We start from the raw sequence: 15,674 nt of genomic DNA, 5'->3' as shown, positions 1-15,674 counted from the left end.
CATAAGCCCCCCTTGTATTTCAGTATACATAACCAAGGTAGCTATCCAACATAAAGTCGCTCGTTCGCGCATATAGACCTTGGAGTCGCCTTGTGGTCTTTCTCGCAATCTTGGCACAAGTAGTGATTTTGTTTAGGAGAGGATAGAGTATCCTTGGATATTTTATTCTAAGTTTTCAGTATATGATAAAACATACACTAACACGTACCATCTTCATATTTCTAATTTTCAAGGTTTTCAAGCTTTGGACTGCTATTATCAGTCATCTATAACCATTGGATTGCGAATTTCAAGAGGTTGTCTTGCATTGTTGTTGTTTCTAAGGGTTCCAGCCATTAGACATACTATAGCTAATTATTCCAATTGTTGTATTGTTGATTTGGAGGAGGCTTCAATCACATTTGGAGGGTTGTAATGATTTGCTGGTCATTAGCAAGATTGCAATAAAGACCTTGAACTGACCTTTAAAGTTTAAACATTTCTTGCTTCCATCATCAATATCCATCATACAAGTCTAAATTTGGCACCATATTGAGGTTTGATCCTTCCATACAAGTGTTCAGATTTTTTTAAAATAATTTGTTGTTGATACAAGTCAAAGATGTAATCATAAATCAAGCTTTAGACATTGTAGAAACAAAACTATCACCGGCACAAAAAGCAAGACTAAAGCAAATGCAACAAGAAGAGCTAAGGTCAAACACATGATAGACAAACTCCTCTTTTAGGAAAAAGAGGGCATACAAAATGTAAAACAGGACACTATAGAAGCAACACAAAAGGCCTACAATGCTTTTATGTAAAAAAAAGAAGAAAAATTATAGATGGAAAGGATAGAAAAGTTGAAAAAGAAGAAGATAGGAAACAAACAGAAAAACTACAAAAGGAGGATGATAAGTTACAAAAAGAGAGACTATAGAAAGAAAAAGAAGAGTAGCTACAAAAAGAAAAATAAGAGAACTTGCAAAAGGATTTGGAGATAAAACAATAGAGGGAACAAGAAGAAAATCAAGCAACAAAACAAAAAAAATGTTTTACAATATAGATAACTGCACCGCAATTTCCTTCTCAACAAATGATGAAGAAAATCAAACAATTTCTAGCAGAACAAAAGCAACTGCAATCATGCCCACCTCCTTCAAATCAACAACTTCCAATCACAAACTTAGCACAAATTTCACCTTTAGAAAAATTCCAACTAGCAGACATATTACAAAGTACAATCTACAACAAGATAAGATTTTTTCAAGTAACAGATCGATATAGTTGACATGGTAGAAGAGTTGTTAAGTACATTGCAAATAGCTTCATCATAGCTCATTAGAAACAATTCAGCCATCTTGGTACAAAAACAAAAACAAATAATAGAAGACAAGGTACAACAAATTCAGAAGAATGAAATGTGGTAAGAGGAAAAATGATGGAGGAGATGAAGAATAAGTAGATTGAGGAAATAAGAAAGAAATGCGCCACGAGAAACAATAAATTGGAGGTAGAAGTGAGAAACATGCAAAACAAACAATTATGTGCAAACTCATTAGCGAGTTTTGCTCGGGATGGTTGGTAATAATGAAAGCATTGAAAGGGTGGCTGGAGCAAATTTAAAACCAAATCATGCAACGAGCATCAACATATGATGTCCAACAAGACTAGGATGGAAACTAAAGAGAATTCATTGAGACCTTTCATGCTCAGTACGAACAGGTGCAGAACCAAATAGAAGCACTAAGAGCACAAATAAAGAAACCAAGAGAAGTACTTAGTCTTTGCCTTGTTCATTTAACAACCTTATTATCAAAATCAAATAAGATTACAACACAGATACAAATACTGGAAACAATAAAAGAAGAACAAACTTTTCTCACCCTTAATGATTAGATAATGATCCTATAGCAAGGAATTCTCTAACGGGAAAATATATACAATTAGCTTTAGAGAATCTATAAGCACATCCTTCCATAATGCATAGTAGTCTTCTACAATTTTAATACAAAATTTTTTAAACTCGGTAGGATATATCTAGGATGCATAGTTACTAGGAAACCCGTCTCCTACCCCTAGAGACGCATCTCTGGAAACTTCTTGACACATAGGGTGCTTCCGGCCGCCGTCTCCTACCGTCTCTAAAGTCTCCCAACCAGAAATTGAAAATGTCTCCTGCCACAATATTTAGGGCAAAATGCAGTAAAAGGCAACAAAAGTAAAGAAAATAAATAAAATAAGCTTGCAGCAAAGCAAAGTCATAGGGATATAACTAATAAGGAAACCGTGTTGCATTAAGACAAAAATCCATGCAAAGTTATAGTGATCGGATCTACTAACAATGTAGACCTTTTGAGAGGGACATAAACAGCTGTATGACTGATTTATTGTCATTGTAATGGTCTAAAGAGAAATTGCCTTTACTATTTAGCCGACAATATTGAGTGCTCTCAACACTTATGTTACCTTACTTTCACTAAACCATTTAGACTGGCTATGCTAACGGTAGCATAAGCAAATATAATTTCAATTTTTGTTCAATTTGATAGTTAATGTTAAAGTTTACCATTGTTCTAGTTTTCAAAGTACTCTATCATGATATTTTCTAGAAATTATTAAATTATATTAAAAAAAAATTGGCATCTCCAAGTACCTCCATCTCCTATTTTTGAAAATTAGCCATACCAATACCGGTATAGTCTTCAAAGTCTCCAAGTACCCCTGTCTCCTGGTAACCTTAGTAGGATGTTATGAGGGCAAGACATTGTTTCAAAGGAGAGATGATATTAGTACGATACAACCAAAAATAGAACAAAATTCACTCACTATAGTGAACCACGGGGATGTGTCACCCTCCAAAACCCCGTGTTTTCGGGACAGGGGCATCTTTGGGATGCAGGGATGGGCTGGAGACATCCTCCCACCGTTCCTCCACCACCGTCGGTACGGAGGAAATGTCTTGGAGACTCTAGAGACTTCAAGAGGTTGGAGCCCCCTAGCTGTCCCAGGGACGCCTAGGAGTCTCCTGTAGACTCCACTCAAAATGTCAGTCCCCAAGCAAAAAATGGTGAAAATTTTGTGAAAATGGAATCCAAGTTAATCTCATTCTCTTCATCAGAATATATACGTAATAATATATTGAGTAATTGAAAATATCTTTATCTTTTGGTTTGCTGAGATATTCCTGAAAAAGATATTTTCTTCTATGGTATCTATGTCTTTCTTTCTGTTTTGATGCTATTTAAATTCACTGGAACTGCAACTTCTAGCAATAAACTTACAATAGAATATAGAACAAATTTGTTTGTCAGCAAAATAAAATTAAAGAGAAGCAACAACTAATTGGAGGGGAACGACTACCTGCAATAGTTCCAGTGTACATGTAATCTTGAACTTCTAATATCAGATTAGGAGAAAATGCAAGTTATGCAAAATTGATGGAATATAACAAGTTTAGCCTTCCACATCATTAGTACCCTACATCATTAAATAATTTGATAAAGAGAATGTTTACAAAACAACTGTTTGGATATGCAACTGTATGATTTCTAACACCATCCCTGATTCCTTTTGTGTTAGGCTATTCATAAAACTGTTAATATAATTGTGGCAAAAAATGTATTAGGCATGCCAACTTTGAATTGACATTGAATGGAAATTAAAGTGGTTCATCATACAAAATTTCTCGTGTATTTCAAGCTAAGTTGGTCAAAATGGAGACAGTAATACAGCTTTTTCTTATTGTAGGTTCATTGCATGTTTCTAAACACTGAATTCAACAAGTTGTCTGAAATATTGACTTGACAGAATTTTTTTCAATTGTATTTAGTAATTTTGTTGATAATTCTTTTGCTTGTGTCATTTCCAATGTTGGGCATAAGTACTTTTTTATTTTTCAAGGAAATCATACTACAGTGAGAATTTTTTATATGTATGAAGTTGCAAATTCAACTCTATTGCATTGTTGTTTTGTACAGACAACGAAGAATCTAGTGGAGGATCTGGCCTGAGCAAGGGTGCTCTTGCAGGAATTGTGGTTGGTGTCATTTTTGGCACAACTTTTGTTTCTTCAGTTATTGTAGTTATGGTAATGAAGCGGCATATAAAGCACAAGAATATTGCTTCCAAAAGAAAATTACTTGGTATGCTAGCTGTCCTCTGTACGCTTTTTATTCTTTCTCTCATTTGGATAAAAACACTTGTATGCGTGGAAAAATTTGGATAAAGAAGAATTTATAGTTTTATCACCAGTGTTTGGGTGCAATCCTGAAATTGGAATAACTTTTAACCATTCTTTTGCTACATATGGGTCTAATTTCTTGCCTGGACAATACCGATTGGTAGAAATATATACCAATTGGTTTTTGCCTTTGAACAATAAAATTCAATTGCATCTATTTCTTGCAATACCTGCAAAATATTCTCTCAATAAATTTGTTGTTTTTAATTTCTTGCATTGGATTTGTTCATATATCAAGAATGAGTTTCATATCATCATAAACATGCTTGTTTGAATATCATTGTTTTGTTTTGATTGAAATCTCAACTATGGATTATTTATTTTTATAGAAGCAAGAAAGCGAGTTAAAGTAGCAGGCGTCAAAGATTTTGATTTTGACGAGATGGCATTAGCAACAAATAATTTCAACACATCTATGCAAGTTGGGCAAGGAGGCTATGGTAAGGTTTACAAGGGAATTTTGGCTGATGGTATGGTTGTAGCTATAAAGCGTGCTCAAGAGGGATCCTTGCAAGGAGAAAAAGAATTTTCCACTGAAATAGAATTGTTGTCTAGAGTTCATCATCGAAACCTTGTTTCACTTGTGGGTTATTGTGATGATCAAGGGGAGCAGGTATGCTGATTAAGATTTTCTGTTTGTGATTGTTTGTAGTTGTGTGAAAAATTAATGGGAAGTTTTTTTGACAAAGATTTCAATTTATTCTACAAAAAGGAAACTTAACTTCTCATATATGGTAGTTAAAAAGAAAAGTGAGTGAAATGTAGGGTACAAATATCTCAGTTTGCTGATAATTGTAAAAATGTATTCTCATTCTTGTATGCAACAGCCCTAAAATGTGACAAATTTTTTTCTTCTCATTAAGAATTCTACAGCATGTAGTAGAAATCAATGCAATGAATATTTAAACAACTTTCATTAATTACAAATTACAATGTATGATAGAAAGAACCATTAAATGCAATTCATTATCTTGATTACACAATAGGGTCAAGAACTACAACTCTGCAATAAATATATATGTACATTATGCCATCTAGCAGAGTTTCAAACATCTGTAAGTGATTTTACAAATACTTCATCATGAAGAGGAAAACATGGACAAGTCTTTGTCTAGAATCTTCACAATTCCTCCAAGCATTTATAGCTAACATGGGCAAGGCATTGAACCTGCCATAGAGGAAGTCCCATAGCAGTTCTCTAAGGACTGAGGAGAACAAACCCCAAAAAACCTAGATCGCTACAAAGAGTGTTGTCACCAACTGAATTGCGAAACATTACTAGATGCCCAAAAAACCCTAAACTGAGCTCTCGTAGAATGCTAGAACTCTACCAGCCTGCATGGAAACCTCTGAAAAACTGGCCAACAGTAGAACAATATGGTGTAAAAATGGGGACATTACATTTTTGTGCTCAAGTTATTGAGTTTGGAGATGAAAATCCTCAACATCCGTTGGAGCAATTTCACATAGAGTTTCTCCTTGTGGTATAAGTGAAGATTTTCCACTTTGTTGCTGAAGATGAATAATTTTTATGTATTTTTAGATGCTTAATATTTTGGTGTTATTTGTTTGAACTTTCAGTGGTTTTTGGAGAGATTGTGAAGTGATTAAAGAGATTCTGGAGTAGGTAATACAAGTACAAACTGGCTGTATCCTTCCTACAGACTGTAACATTTGAGATTCATTTTAATTTGAGGGTTTAAAATATTATCTTTGTTTTCCATTGTCTCAATTGTGTAGACTGCCTAGAGTTTAAGAAGATTTTGTAGCTCCTATTTGAGTCGTACCTCATACTAGAAGGGGTTGTACCATTGTGAGAGGGGCATGGGAGGTAAGAAATGAAGAGATCCATTTTTGGAGCTTATTTCACCTTGTTTGAAAGCACTTGGGGTATGTTTCATGATGCCAATCATTAGCGAGGTGAATTTGTGATGATTTGAGGAGTTTACATTGGATTTTCTCTCTCCTTACCTAATGTACCAATAGTCAAATTTCAGACCTGCCAGCAGTCAAATCAGTCTTGTTTAGTTTGATCTATATCTCTTCTTGGTGTTTGGGGTTGGTTTTGGAGTGTTTTTTGGGTGTGTTTCCAATCATAGTGCAATGTGGTAATTGTTTGCCTGCATGTGGGATTGTTATCTCAGCTTATTAGAATGCTCTACCCCTGATTTGCACCAAATTTTTGCACTTTCCCTTTCTGCTTTCCAAAGATATAATGTTCAGGAATTACGTCAAACGGTTTGCTTGTAAATAACTCTTAGCCAAATTTTTAACTTTCCCTCGCACAGCTGATGGAGATTTTGTCAAACAGTTCATATGCACAAGGGATGTTTTGTCTTTCAATGTTTGATTTAATAATTTTCAAAGTACCATATAGACAAAATATATGAACAGCAGATACCAAATTGCAGATTTATTCATACTTATTGATAAATAGCTTCATTTATTACAACTGAGAGAGTCAGGGAACACAGAAATATAATTCAGACTATTATATAAATGACTTGCTGACCTATATGGATTGATAGTGTTTGCCAACAATGAGTTTCATGCTCATTCCCACATATAAGCCTGCAGTGGCAATAGATGGAGCTGCTTCTTCCAAAAAATACTTCCCGCATGATTGTTCTGTGGCTGCAATCTTTTGACATCTCTTTACGAGTCTACTGTAGATGATTAAAGGCTTTTGTTCCCTTCCAACTCATCCATCAACATGAAAAAGGGCCAATAATGGAAGGTTTAGGCAAGTAAAACACAACCGGCATACTTCTACTCAAACTCAACCTGCCATATGGAGTTAACATGCCCAGCAACTATGGTTCAATCTCTAGTGTAACCCACACATCACTAGGTACAAAAATGAAGTAGCACCAAACGTCCCTGTAGAATATCATCAGGTGATTAGATACAACCCAATCCAGCGCTAACCAAGGAGAATTAACGATGCAAGCAAGAAGATTAATACACTCAGCTGTTGTTTTACATAACCATATGACCCAAGAAGAGACAAGTCGACCAGCCTCAGACTTTAATTCATCCAAAATTCAAATCATGCAATGCAAGCATTTGAGTCTCTTTCAATTCTTACATCACCACCAATTGAGCCAACCTCATAAGCATCGAATTAACTAATTAATTTGCATTTCATTGTCTCTTATGAATTTGTCTTCATCTGAGTTCATTGCCAGTTGTAGATTTCTTTGGTATTAAATCGACTTTAATGAACCCCCAAAAGATGACTCGTTTTACCATGGATTAAAACACCTGTATATATAAAAATTGCTGTGCCCAACAAGATAGATAGTAGTTGATCAAATTAAAAGTGAGCAAAAATCCTTGCGCCTTCAAAAAAATCAAAAGGTAAACACCAATTCTCCAGCACAATAAACCTTTCGAACTCAGCAATTACCAAGCCACACGTAAGAAAAGAAAATGAGACATACCACAAAGAAGCCCTTTCATGCCACATGGGAATAATATCCTTAATCCAACTCATTTGTCTTGAAAAGGACTTCCACAATCCTGAACTTGCAACTTGGCAAAACTAAACAAAGACCAAACTCTTCAATCTTTGAAACCTGTAACTTTTTTTCAGATAAGCTGTGATATCCCCACCCAAGGAGGGCAGCCTTGATGACCATCTTTAAGTAGTTAGGAAATAATAAATGTACATAGAACAAATATGAAGAAAACATCAGACTATTCCAATAATTCATTAGGACAAAAGACAAATAAAGAATGGATAGACGAGTTATCCATCCTGGCATAAAGACTTGCAAGCATCCAAGGCATACACAGCTAACCTTCCTTCAAAGATGTTTCCAAGAATATAGTATGATAAGATCCAAGTCAGATATTTATAAGTGATCCAATGACATCATCAACACCACATGGAGAAAGATCCGATAATTCATGAAGATGATCAGAACTAAACTATCCCTGGAAGGAAGATTCGATGCCTTGTTTGGGCAAATCATCAACATCCGTTCAGAGTGCATATAGCAAAGATAACTATGATCATTAGAATCGATGGTAATCAGATCAAATGAATAATATAAATGCTATTTCAATCAGAAAATTGAACCCATAAATATCAAGTGATGTTGACCACCGATATTCAAGAAGATCGATCATCATAAGGCAGAAGCTTAGCTAATCAGAATGATTAGTCTTAACTGTTACTAAGATAGCGACTTCAATAATTATGGATAGCAGCAATCATGTTAACAGCAATTAAGACAGAAGATAATATGTGCGATTTAGGTGGCTAACGACAGCAATTAGTTAAAGCATAACGAACAGCCATTAAGAATGAAAGGTAAGATTTGCTTATAAGGAGATGCGATCTCTTACAGGAACAAATTACTTTGATCATGGACAGTGACTTCCTTAAGTTTATGACAGTGACATTGTTAAAAATAAATGACTCAAGATCATTAAGTATCCTGCCGACTTTATTGGAGCCCAAGAACAAAAGGGTTATGGTCAACTTTGTTGGTCGAATGTCTGTGTGCCCAGCAAATGTAATATGAACGCAGCGGTTTTATTAGATAATATGTGGCAGCGATAATGTCTGGAAATGCATCAATTCTATTTGTTAAGAGACAATGCATTGGTTTGTTAATAACCAACATAATAAGACAGGGATTAAACAACAATTAGTTTGCAGTGATTTATTTAAGAGAATTTATCTTGTTTAATGATGCAATTTGTAAAAGGTGAGAGGTGCAATTACAAGTGAGCAGCTGTAATTAGTTCAAAATAGAAACAAAGAACAGACACAACCTTTCAATAATGGTTTCCACATTGAAGAGTCACAACTCTTTTGAAAGATCAAAGAACATAAGAATAGATATATATGAAGATTGAATGGGAAGAAGAGGGGGGCCATTGAATCCTTTCTCTTTATACATATTCTGTTTGGATTGCTCAGTTGAGCAATTGGCCTTGTGTCAAATCGGTTGCATTTATATCAAGTTCGAAATCAGGAAAAGCACCAGCATTGCAAGTTTATAAAGTCAGATCAGGAATAGAATTCATCGCTGTACGTGATTGGGAAGATAATTCATAGTAAAAATCATCCTTGCATATTTGTCAATCATTCATATCAGAGACAGAAAAGATAATCCTATCATTATTGAATCGCACTAAGCGCTGACATATATATATAGAACAAATCATCTTGCATATACTTAATTGATTAAATCAGAGATTGCAGTGATATTGACTCATATATCTGTTGACGTGTCTAAAATCGCTGAACTTGCGACTTCATCCGGCCAATGTAGAATAGAATGTACTCGTCGAGTATCCTATCCTCTCTTGAAATAAGGAAATCCCTAATGCTGTTTCAATTTGATCAATGGGGACGACCTCAAGGTTTCGATTGTCAGGTTTTGACTGCAGGATAGCTCAATGGTCGATGTGATTTGCTGGGAGCACAAGGGGACTTATGATTTGCAACAAGCTAGTTTGCTGCGATTCTCAGACTACGAAATAAAATCAAAAGGGAAGGGTTCAGGAAGCCTAAGGACAAGGATGATAACAGCTGATGTAGTGGGTAGACAGATTTCAATAAACCAGTTCTTGTTTCGCCAGAGATACCCTCACAACTAGACAAAGATGGTGCAAGCTCCAAGGGATGAAGGATTTTCAGACCGAAGACACTCGTTTTAGGCACCCAATTTTGGCGCAGCCTAAGATGAACACCTGTAGTTGAACTAAGCACAGTTTGGGTTCAGACTAACCATGCACGGTGACCTACAATCAACGGACCCCCAATAGTATGAACCAAAAATGCATCAAATACCCCTCCACACTTCACCATTAAAATCCCTGCACTCTAAAATTAACCAGTTGAAAGAAACCATGCAAACAGACTAAAACAAAGACAACAAACACCATATTTCAATGTTCATATATTTGCTTCAGCTGCCATTACAACAATTTCTGCAGCATCTCTATGCTATGCCTAAAATCTAATCTATTCTAACTTCTAAAATCTAACTACAAAATTCTAACCAACTGTCTGACTATCTAACAAAAATCTCTAACTCTTTACAAAAGAAAGGCCTCTGCCTTTTATAGAATTTACAATAATGAATCGAAAGCTAGGATGGACTGCATTGAAGGGCTGCAACCTACCATCCAGAAGCTGGTAGCTTTAACCCATGCCAATTGAATTTTCAGTTATCCTCTCAACCACAATTCCAACTACCTGCCACTATTTGGCTTTAATTCTATCAATTTGGCAGTTGGACATAACTGTCCACAAAAATATCTTGCACGGGACCCATAGGCAGTTTTACAATAAAACAGTTTCAGTTTACAGAAACTGAGCTTCTGGAATTAAATCAAGCTGTGTGCTTTTCTTGAGAAAGAGTGGTTGTTGCATTCAAAGTGTTCTTCGGTCTTTGGTGGTGAACTTTAACTTGTTGCCTGGGTGGCATGCATCCCAATTCTTCATCGTTTTGATCCTGCGCTGCATCTTTTCTTCTCCAGCTTCCAGCGCCTGGCCTTGGTTGCGATCCTTCTTCGATTTGCATTTTCAAGCCTTCGCCTGGTTTTCTGTGATGGCGTCCTGCGACCTGCAAACAATCAACCTTACTTTAATAAATCAATTTGAAAAATTAAACAATTTAATTTAACAAACATTAAATTTAACGCCTGGCTCGAGAAGCTCTTTGTGAGATGTATCCTTTGAATGTTTTCACTTTTTCCTCTGGGAATTCAGGATTTTAGGCAAGTTGAGAGATTTGTTTTGAGGCTACTTCTTTTGAATTCATTAGGGCTTTAGGATTCAATTGCGCGAGTTCCCACTTGGTTGACCTCTTGGCAAAATTCGACTCCTTAGCCAAATTGCGAACGCCTTTAAAATACCTTTTCCTTCTACCTGGCAAAGCTCGGATTTAATAGGTGAAATTTCAAGTTTATTCAAAATCACAATGCTTGCCCACTCAATTTTCAGGCTGTAGGGGACTTTTGCAAGATTTTAGTTCAAACGCTTTCACTTATTTCGCGATGTTAGGGTCAAGAAGGGGGAATTTTCGGGCTAAAAACCCATTTTGCAAACTTAATAACAAAAACGCCTAACTGATTTTCGCGATTTTCGAGGGGTTTGAGAGCAATTGCAAGGTTTAAAACTTTAACATCGCGACTTCCACGCTATATGCGAACTTCGGCGAAATAGGATAGTTTGCAAACTTAACTTCAAAACTTTTCGCGATTCCCCTTATGTCGCGAACTTCGGGGTTTTCGGAGGCTTTTGAAAACTTTATAAAAATCGCTATTTTGGAGCCCTTTGAAAACTTCGGCGATTTTAGCTCTTTTGCAAACTTATGAATTTTTGCGATTTTACCCTCTTGTGGTGAAAATCGAGAGTTTTGGGTAGTTTTCAAGTCTATGACAAATTTCGGGGCTTTGGGGAGATTGCAAACTTCGGCGATTCTTACACTTTTGCAAACTTAACCTTTTCGTGATTTTAGAGCTTTATCAAACTTCAGGGTTTTTGGAGCATTTTCAAACTAAAAAAAAGTTTGTGATGCTTACACTTTTTGCAAAGTTCGGGGAAATAGGATGGCTTTTTAAACTGTTACCTCGCGATTTCCCTAAGTCGAAAACCTCGGCAAAATAGATATCTCTTTTGAAAACTTGAACTCCGCGATTTCGCCCTAGTCGCGGACTTCGGCAATGAGAGGCTCTTTTCAAATGTTTAACTTTGCAACTTACCTTTAACTAGCGAAAATCGGGGTTTGACAGGTTTATGCAAACTTCGGAGATTTAGCCACTTTCGCAAACCTTAAACATTGCACACTTTGCCCTTGTTGTAATGACCCTTACTATAAAGGCCACTAATAAACCCCAAATCTGAACTGAGACAATTTGTCAAACACTTGGCATGCACTGAATTGTTTTGTTTGTGATGTAGTGTTTCAATATGATAGTTGTTTTGAGCATCAAGTACAATTGAGATAACAATACCAATATTGAAATGTAACACAATAAACAATAATGAAACTCTAAATATTCATGCAAGGACTTCAATGCTAATATATCATGAATTTCCCAAATTCTGATTGCATTGTTCGGTAGACTAATTTTCTAAAAATGTATGACTGTTACAAACTCTTACACATGAGCACTGAATTTATGACAAGAGAATGTATAAACTATCACACATGAACAATGACCTTGCAATGCACCTTCTCTACTATATCAATCCAACTACAAGATAGCAATGTCTGATTACAATGGACTGTTTTCTGAATATATATGACTGTTACAACTGTGCACTTCTATCATAAAAATTGACAACAAAAACCATGCAATGGAACCTGGAAATCACTCCTTGAACTCCGATTATGAAATGCTGATGAAAGGAGGACTGGACTGTCCCAAGAATGCCCTGCTGTCACTACCGTATTGTCCCTGCTGCAGGCCGTACCTGGGTCGTACTGTGCGGCTGCAGTACCAAATTTTGAGCTGGGATGAATTCAAAACCCTTATTCACCAAATACAAGCCCTCAAATCAACCTTCAATTGAAATCCAACATGAAATGGCTGAGTACCATCTCCAATAACGCAACCCTTCAGAAGATATTTCACTTCCTCAGTTATGCTAATCTAAGGGAGTTATCGTTCCCAAAGATCAATGATATTTGCAGACCTTCAAGCTCCACAAATGCTCAAGTAGATGCACTAGAGAAAATAGACTTCGATACCAAATGAGAGACCCATGGGGTCTATTTATACACATAATAGAATCTTCTAGAAGCCTCTTAGTCTTTCTAGAAGTATCCATAACTTTCTAGAAGTATCCATAATAGAATCTTCTAGAAGCCTCTTAGTCTTTCTAGAAGTATCCATGACTTTCTAGAAGTATCCATAATAGAATCTTCTAGAAGCCTCATTGCACTTTTTAGATAAAAAGTTACTTCATAAAATAAAAAGTGCACCTCAATAACATTTTGGCCCCAAATAAAAAGTAATAATAAATATAATGTCTCCAAGAGCATAATGAGCCATCCAATCACCAAATAAACGCCAAAATGACTCTCTCATCACAACCATCTGCCTACGAGAGTCTGGAATAGGCAAATCCACGTAAAGTGTCATGTCATACTAAAGAGGGGACATGACAGTCCGCCCTTCCTGAAATTGCTTGGCCTCAAGCAATCTCAATGCAGGATGCTGCAGAATGGCTTCAGTCTCCCAAGTGGCATCCTCAACAGGAAGATCTCTCCACTTCACCAAATACTCCCTGATAACTCTCTTGCGGAGCTGTTTCTCCCTACTATCCAAAATAGACTCTGGCACCAATATCAACTTCCCCTCATCATCCAAGGGTGGTAGCACTGTGGAAGGCACAACATGCTGTCCTAATGCCTTCTTGAGGCGCGACACATGGAACACATTGTGCACCCTGCTATCTGCTGGAAGCTCAAGCTCATAAGCTGACTCTCCTACCCGCCTGATAATCCTGAAAGGCCCATAATAGCGCGGCTTAAGCTTTTCTGACCCACTCTTCTTAAGAGTAGACTGTCTGTAGGGCTGAAGCATGAGGTAAACCATATCACCAACCTCAAAACTCCTCTCAATCCGCTTTTGATCTGCGTACTGCTTGTACTGATTCTGTGCCCTGGCCATATTATCCTTGAGAGCATCAACAATGTCCTTGCTCTCCTAAAGCAAATCCCCGGCACGCGGAACTCTAACATCAGACATCAGCAAATCAATGAAGTTAGGCGCATCATACCCATATAGAGCTCTGAAAGGTGTCATCTGAATCGACATGTGGAATGTGGTATTGTAACAATACTCACACAAATGAATCCATCTCACCCATGCCCTCTGCTGACCAACCACGTAATTCCTCAAATAACCTTCCACCCACTTGTTCACTATCTCCGTCTGTCCATCCGTCTGTGGGTGATAACTTGTGCTAGGTGTAAGCTCAGTGCCACAAAGTCTGAATACCTCCTGCCAAAAGTGACTCAAAAATCTACTGTCCCTGTCACTCACTATGCTGCGGGGTATCCCATGCAATCTGAAGACCTCTCTGAAGAAGACCTCAGCTACGTGTACTGCTGTGTAAGTAGTAGTGATGGGAAAGAAGTGTGCATACTTCGTCAGTCTATCCACTACTACGTAGATGCAATCATGCCCTTGAGCCTTGGGCAAGCCCATAATGAAGTCCATAGATATGCATTCCCACTTCTGATCTGGAATGGGAAGTGGCTGTACGAGCCCAGCTGGAAAGGTGTGCTCTTGTTTGTTCTGCTGACAAACAGGGCACTCACGAACATACTGCAAAACATCTGACTTGAGCCCTTTCCAAGTGAACCGCTCCTGAACCTGTCTATATGTCTTGAAGTACCCGGGGTGACCAACTGTAGGTGAATCATGAAGAGCCCTCAATATAGATTGCTTCACCTTCGATCCTGGGACTAGAAAAATCCTGCTCTTGTAGATAATCAAATCATCTACAAGTGTATACCGGGTATCAATAACTGACCCATCAACTATCCCTGACGCCCATGGGTCTCTAGCATACTCTGCCACTATCATATGTCTCCAATCCTCTGATATTTCAATCAATGCACTGAGATGTGGTCTACGTGACAATGCATCCGCTACCACATTCTGAGTCCCTCTCACATATGATATGTCAAAATCGTAAGCTTGTAGCTTACTCACCCACTTCTGCTGTCTATCGTTGAGATCTCTCTGACTAAGGAAATGCCTCAAACTGTTGTGGTCAGTTTTAATACAAAACTTACCACCCACTAGATACTGTCTAAACTTAGCCAATGCGTGCATGATGGCTAACATCTCCTTGTCATAGATGCTGAAAGATCTCTCTGGACCATGGAGTTTCCTGCTCTCATATGCAATAGGGTGCTTGTCCTGCATCAACACAGCACCTATACCATCGCCGGATGCATCACATTGAAGCTCAAATGGCTTCGAGAAATCAGGCAAGGCTAACACCGGGCATGAGGTCATGATCTCCTTGAACCTGTCAAAGCAAGTCTGTGCCTCCGGTGTCCAAACAAAGGCCCCCTTCTTCAGCAAATCTGTCATAGGGGCTGCATGTCGTGAGTATCCACTAACGAATCTGCGGTAGAAGCCACATAGGCCCAGGAACCGTCTCAACTGTGTCAAGTTCTCAGGAATAGGCCACTCTACTATAGCACGGATCTTATCAAGATCCATCCTTACTCCCTCTGCACTGATAATATGTCCTAAATACAAGAGCTCAGTCATACCCAAATCACACTTGGACTCCTTGGCATACAAGGACTCCTTCTGCAATATGCTTAATACTGTCTCCAGATGCTCAAGATGTTCCTGCCATGATCTGCTGTATACCAAAATGTCATTGAAGAAAACCAATACAAATCTCCTCAACTGATGATGGAAGACCTTATTCATCGTAGACTGAAAAGTAGCT

The 15,674-nt window shown here is 37.5% G+C and overlaps 1 protein-coding gene across 2 annotated transcripts in view; it reads left to right on the top strand.

Moving 5' to 3' along the window:
- The window catches only part of LOC131034300 (probable LRR receptor-like serine/threonine-protein kinase At1g06840), a 206,364-nt gene that overhangs the window by 156,824 nt on the left and 33,866 nt on the right, over positions 1-15,674 (top strand). For both annotated transcript variants that reach the window (XM_057965783.2, XM_057965775.2), the window contains exons 15-16: positions 3,960-4,124; positions 4,552-4,835. In XM_057965783.2, coding sequence (XP_057821766.2) covers positions 3,960-4,124; positions 4,552-4,835 — 449 coding nt within the window. The remainder of the gene's footprint in view (positions 1-3,959; positions 4,125-4,551; positions 4,836-15,674) is intronic.

This window comes from Cryptomeria japonica, chromosome 5, assembly GCF_030272615.1.
Source record: "Cryptomeria japonica chromosome 5, Sugi_1.0, whole genome shotgun sequence".
NCBI classification, from domain to species: Eukaryota; Viridiplantae; Streptophyta; class Pinopsida; order Cupressales; family Cupressaceae; genus Cryptomeria; species Cryptomeria japonica.
This window is presented reverse-complemented; position numbering and strand designations above follow the sequence as displayed.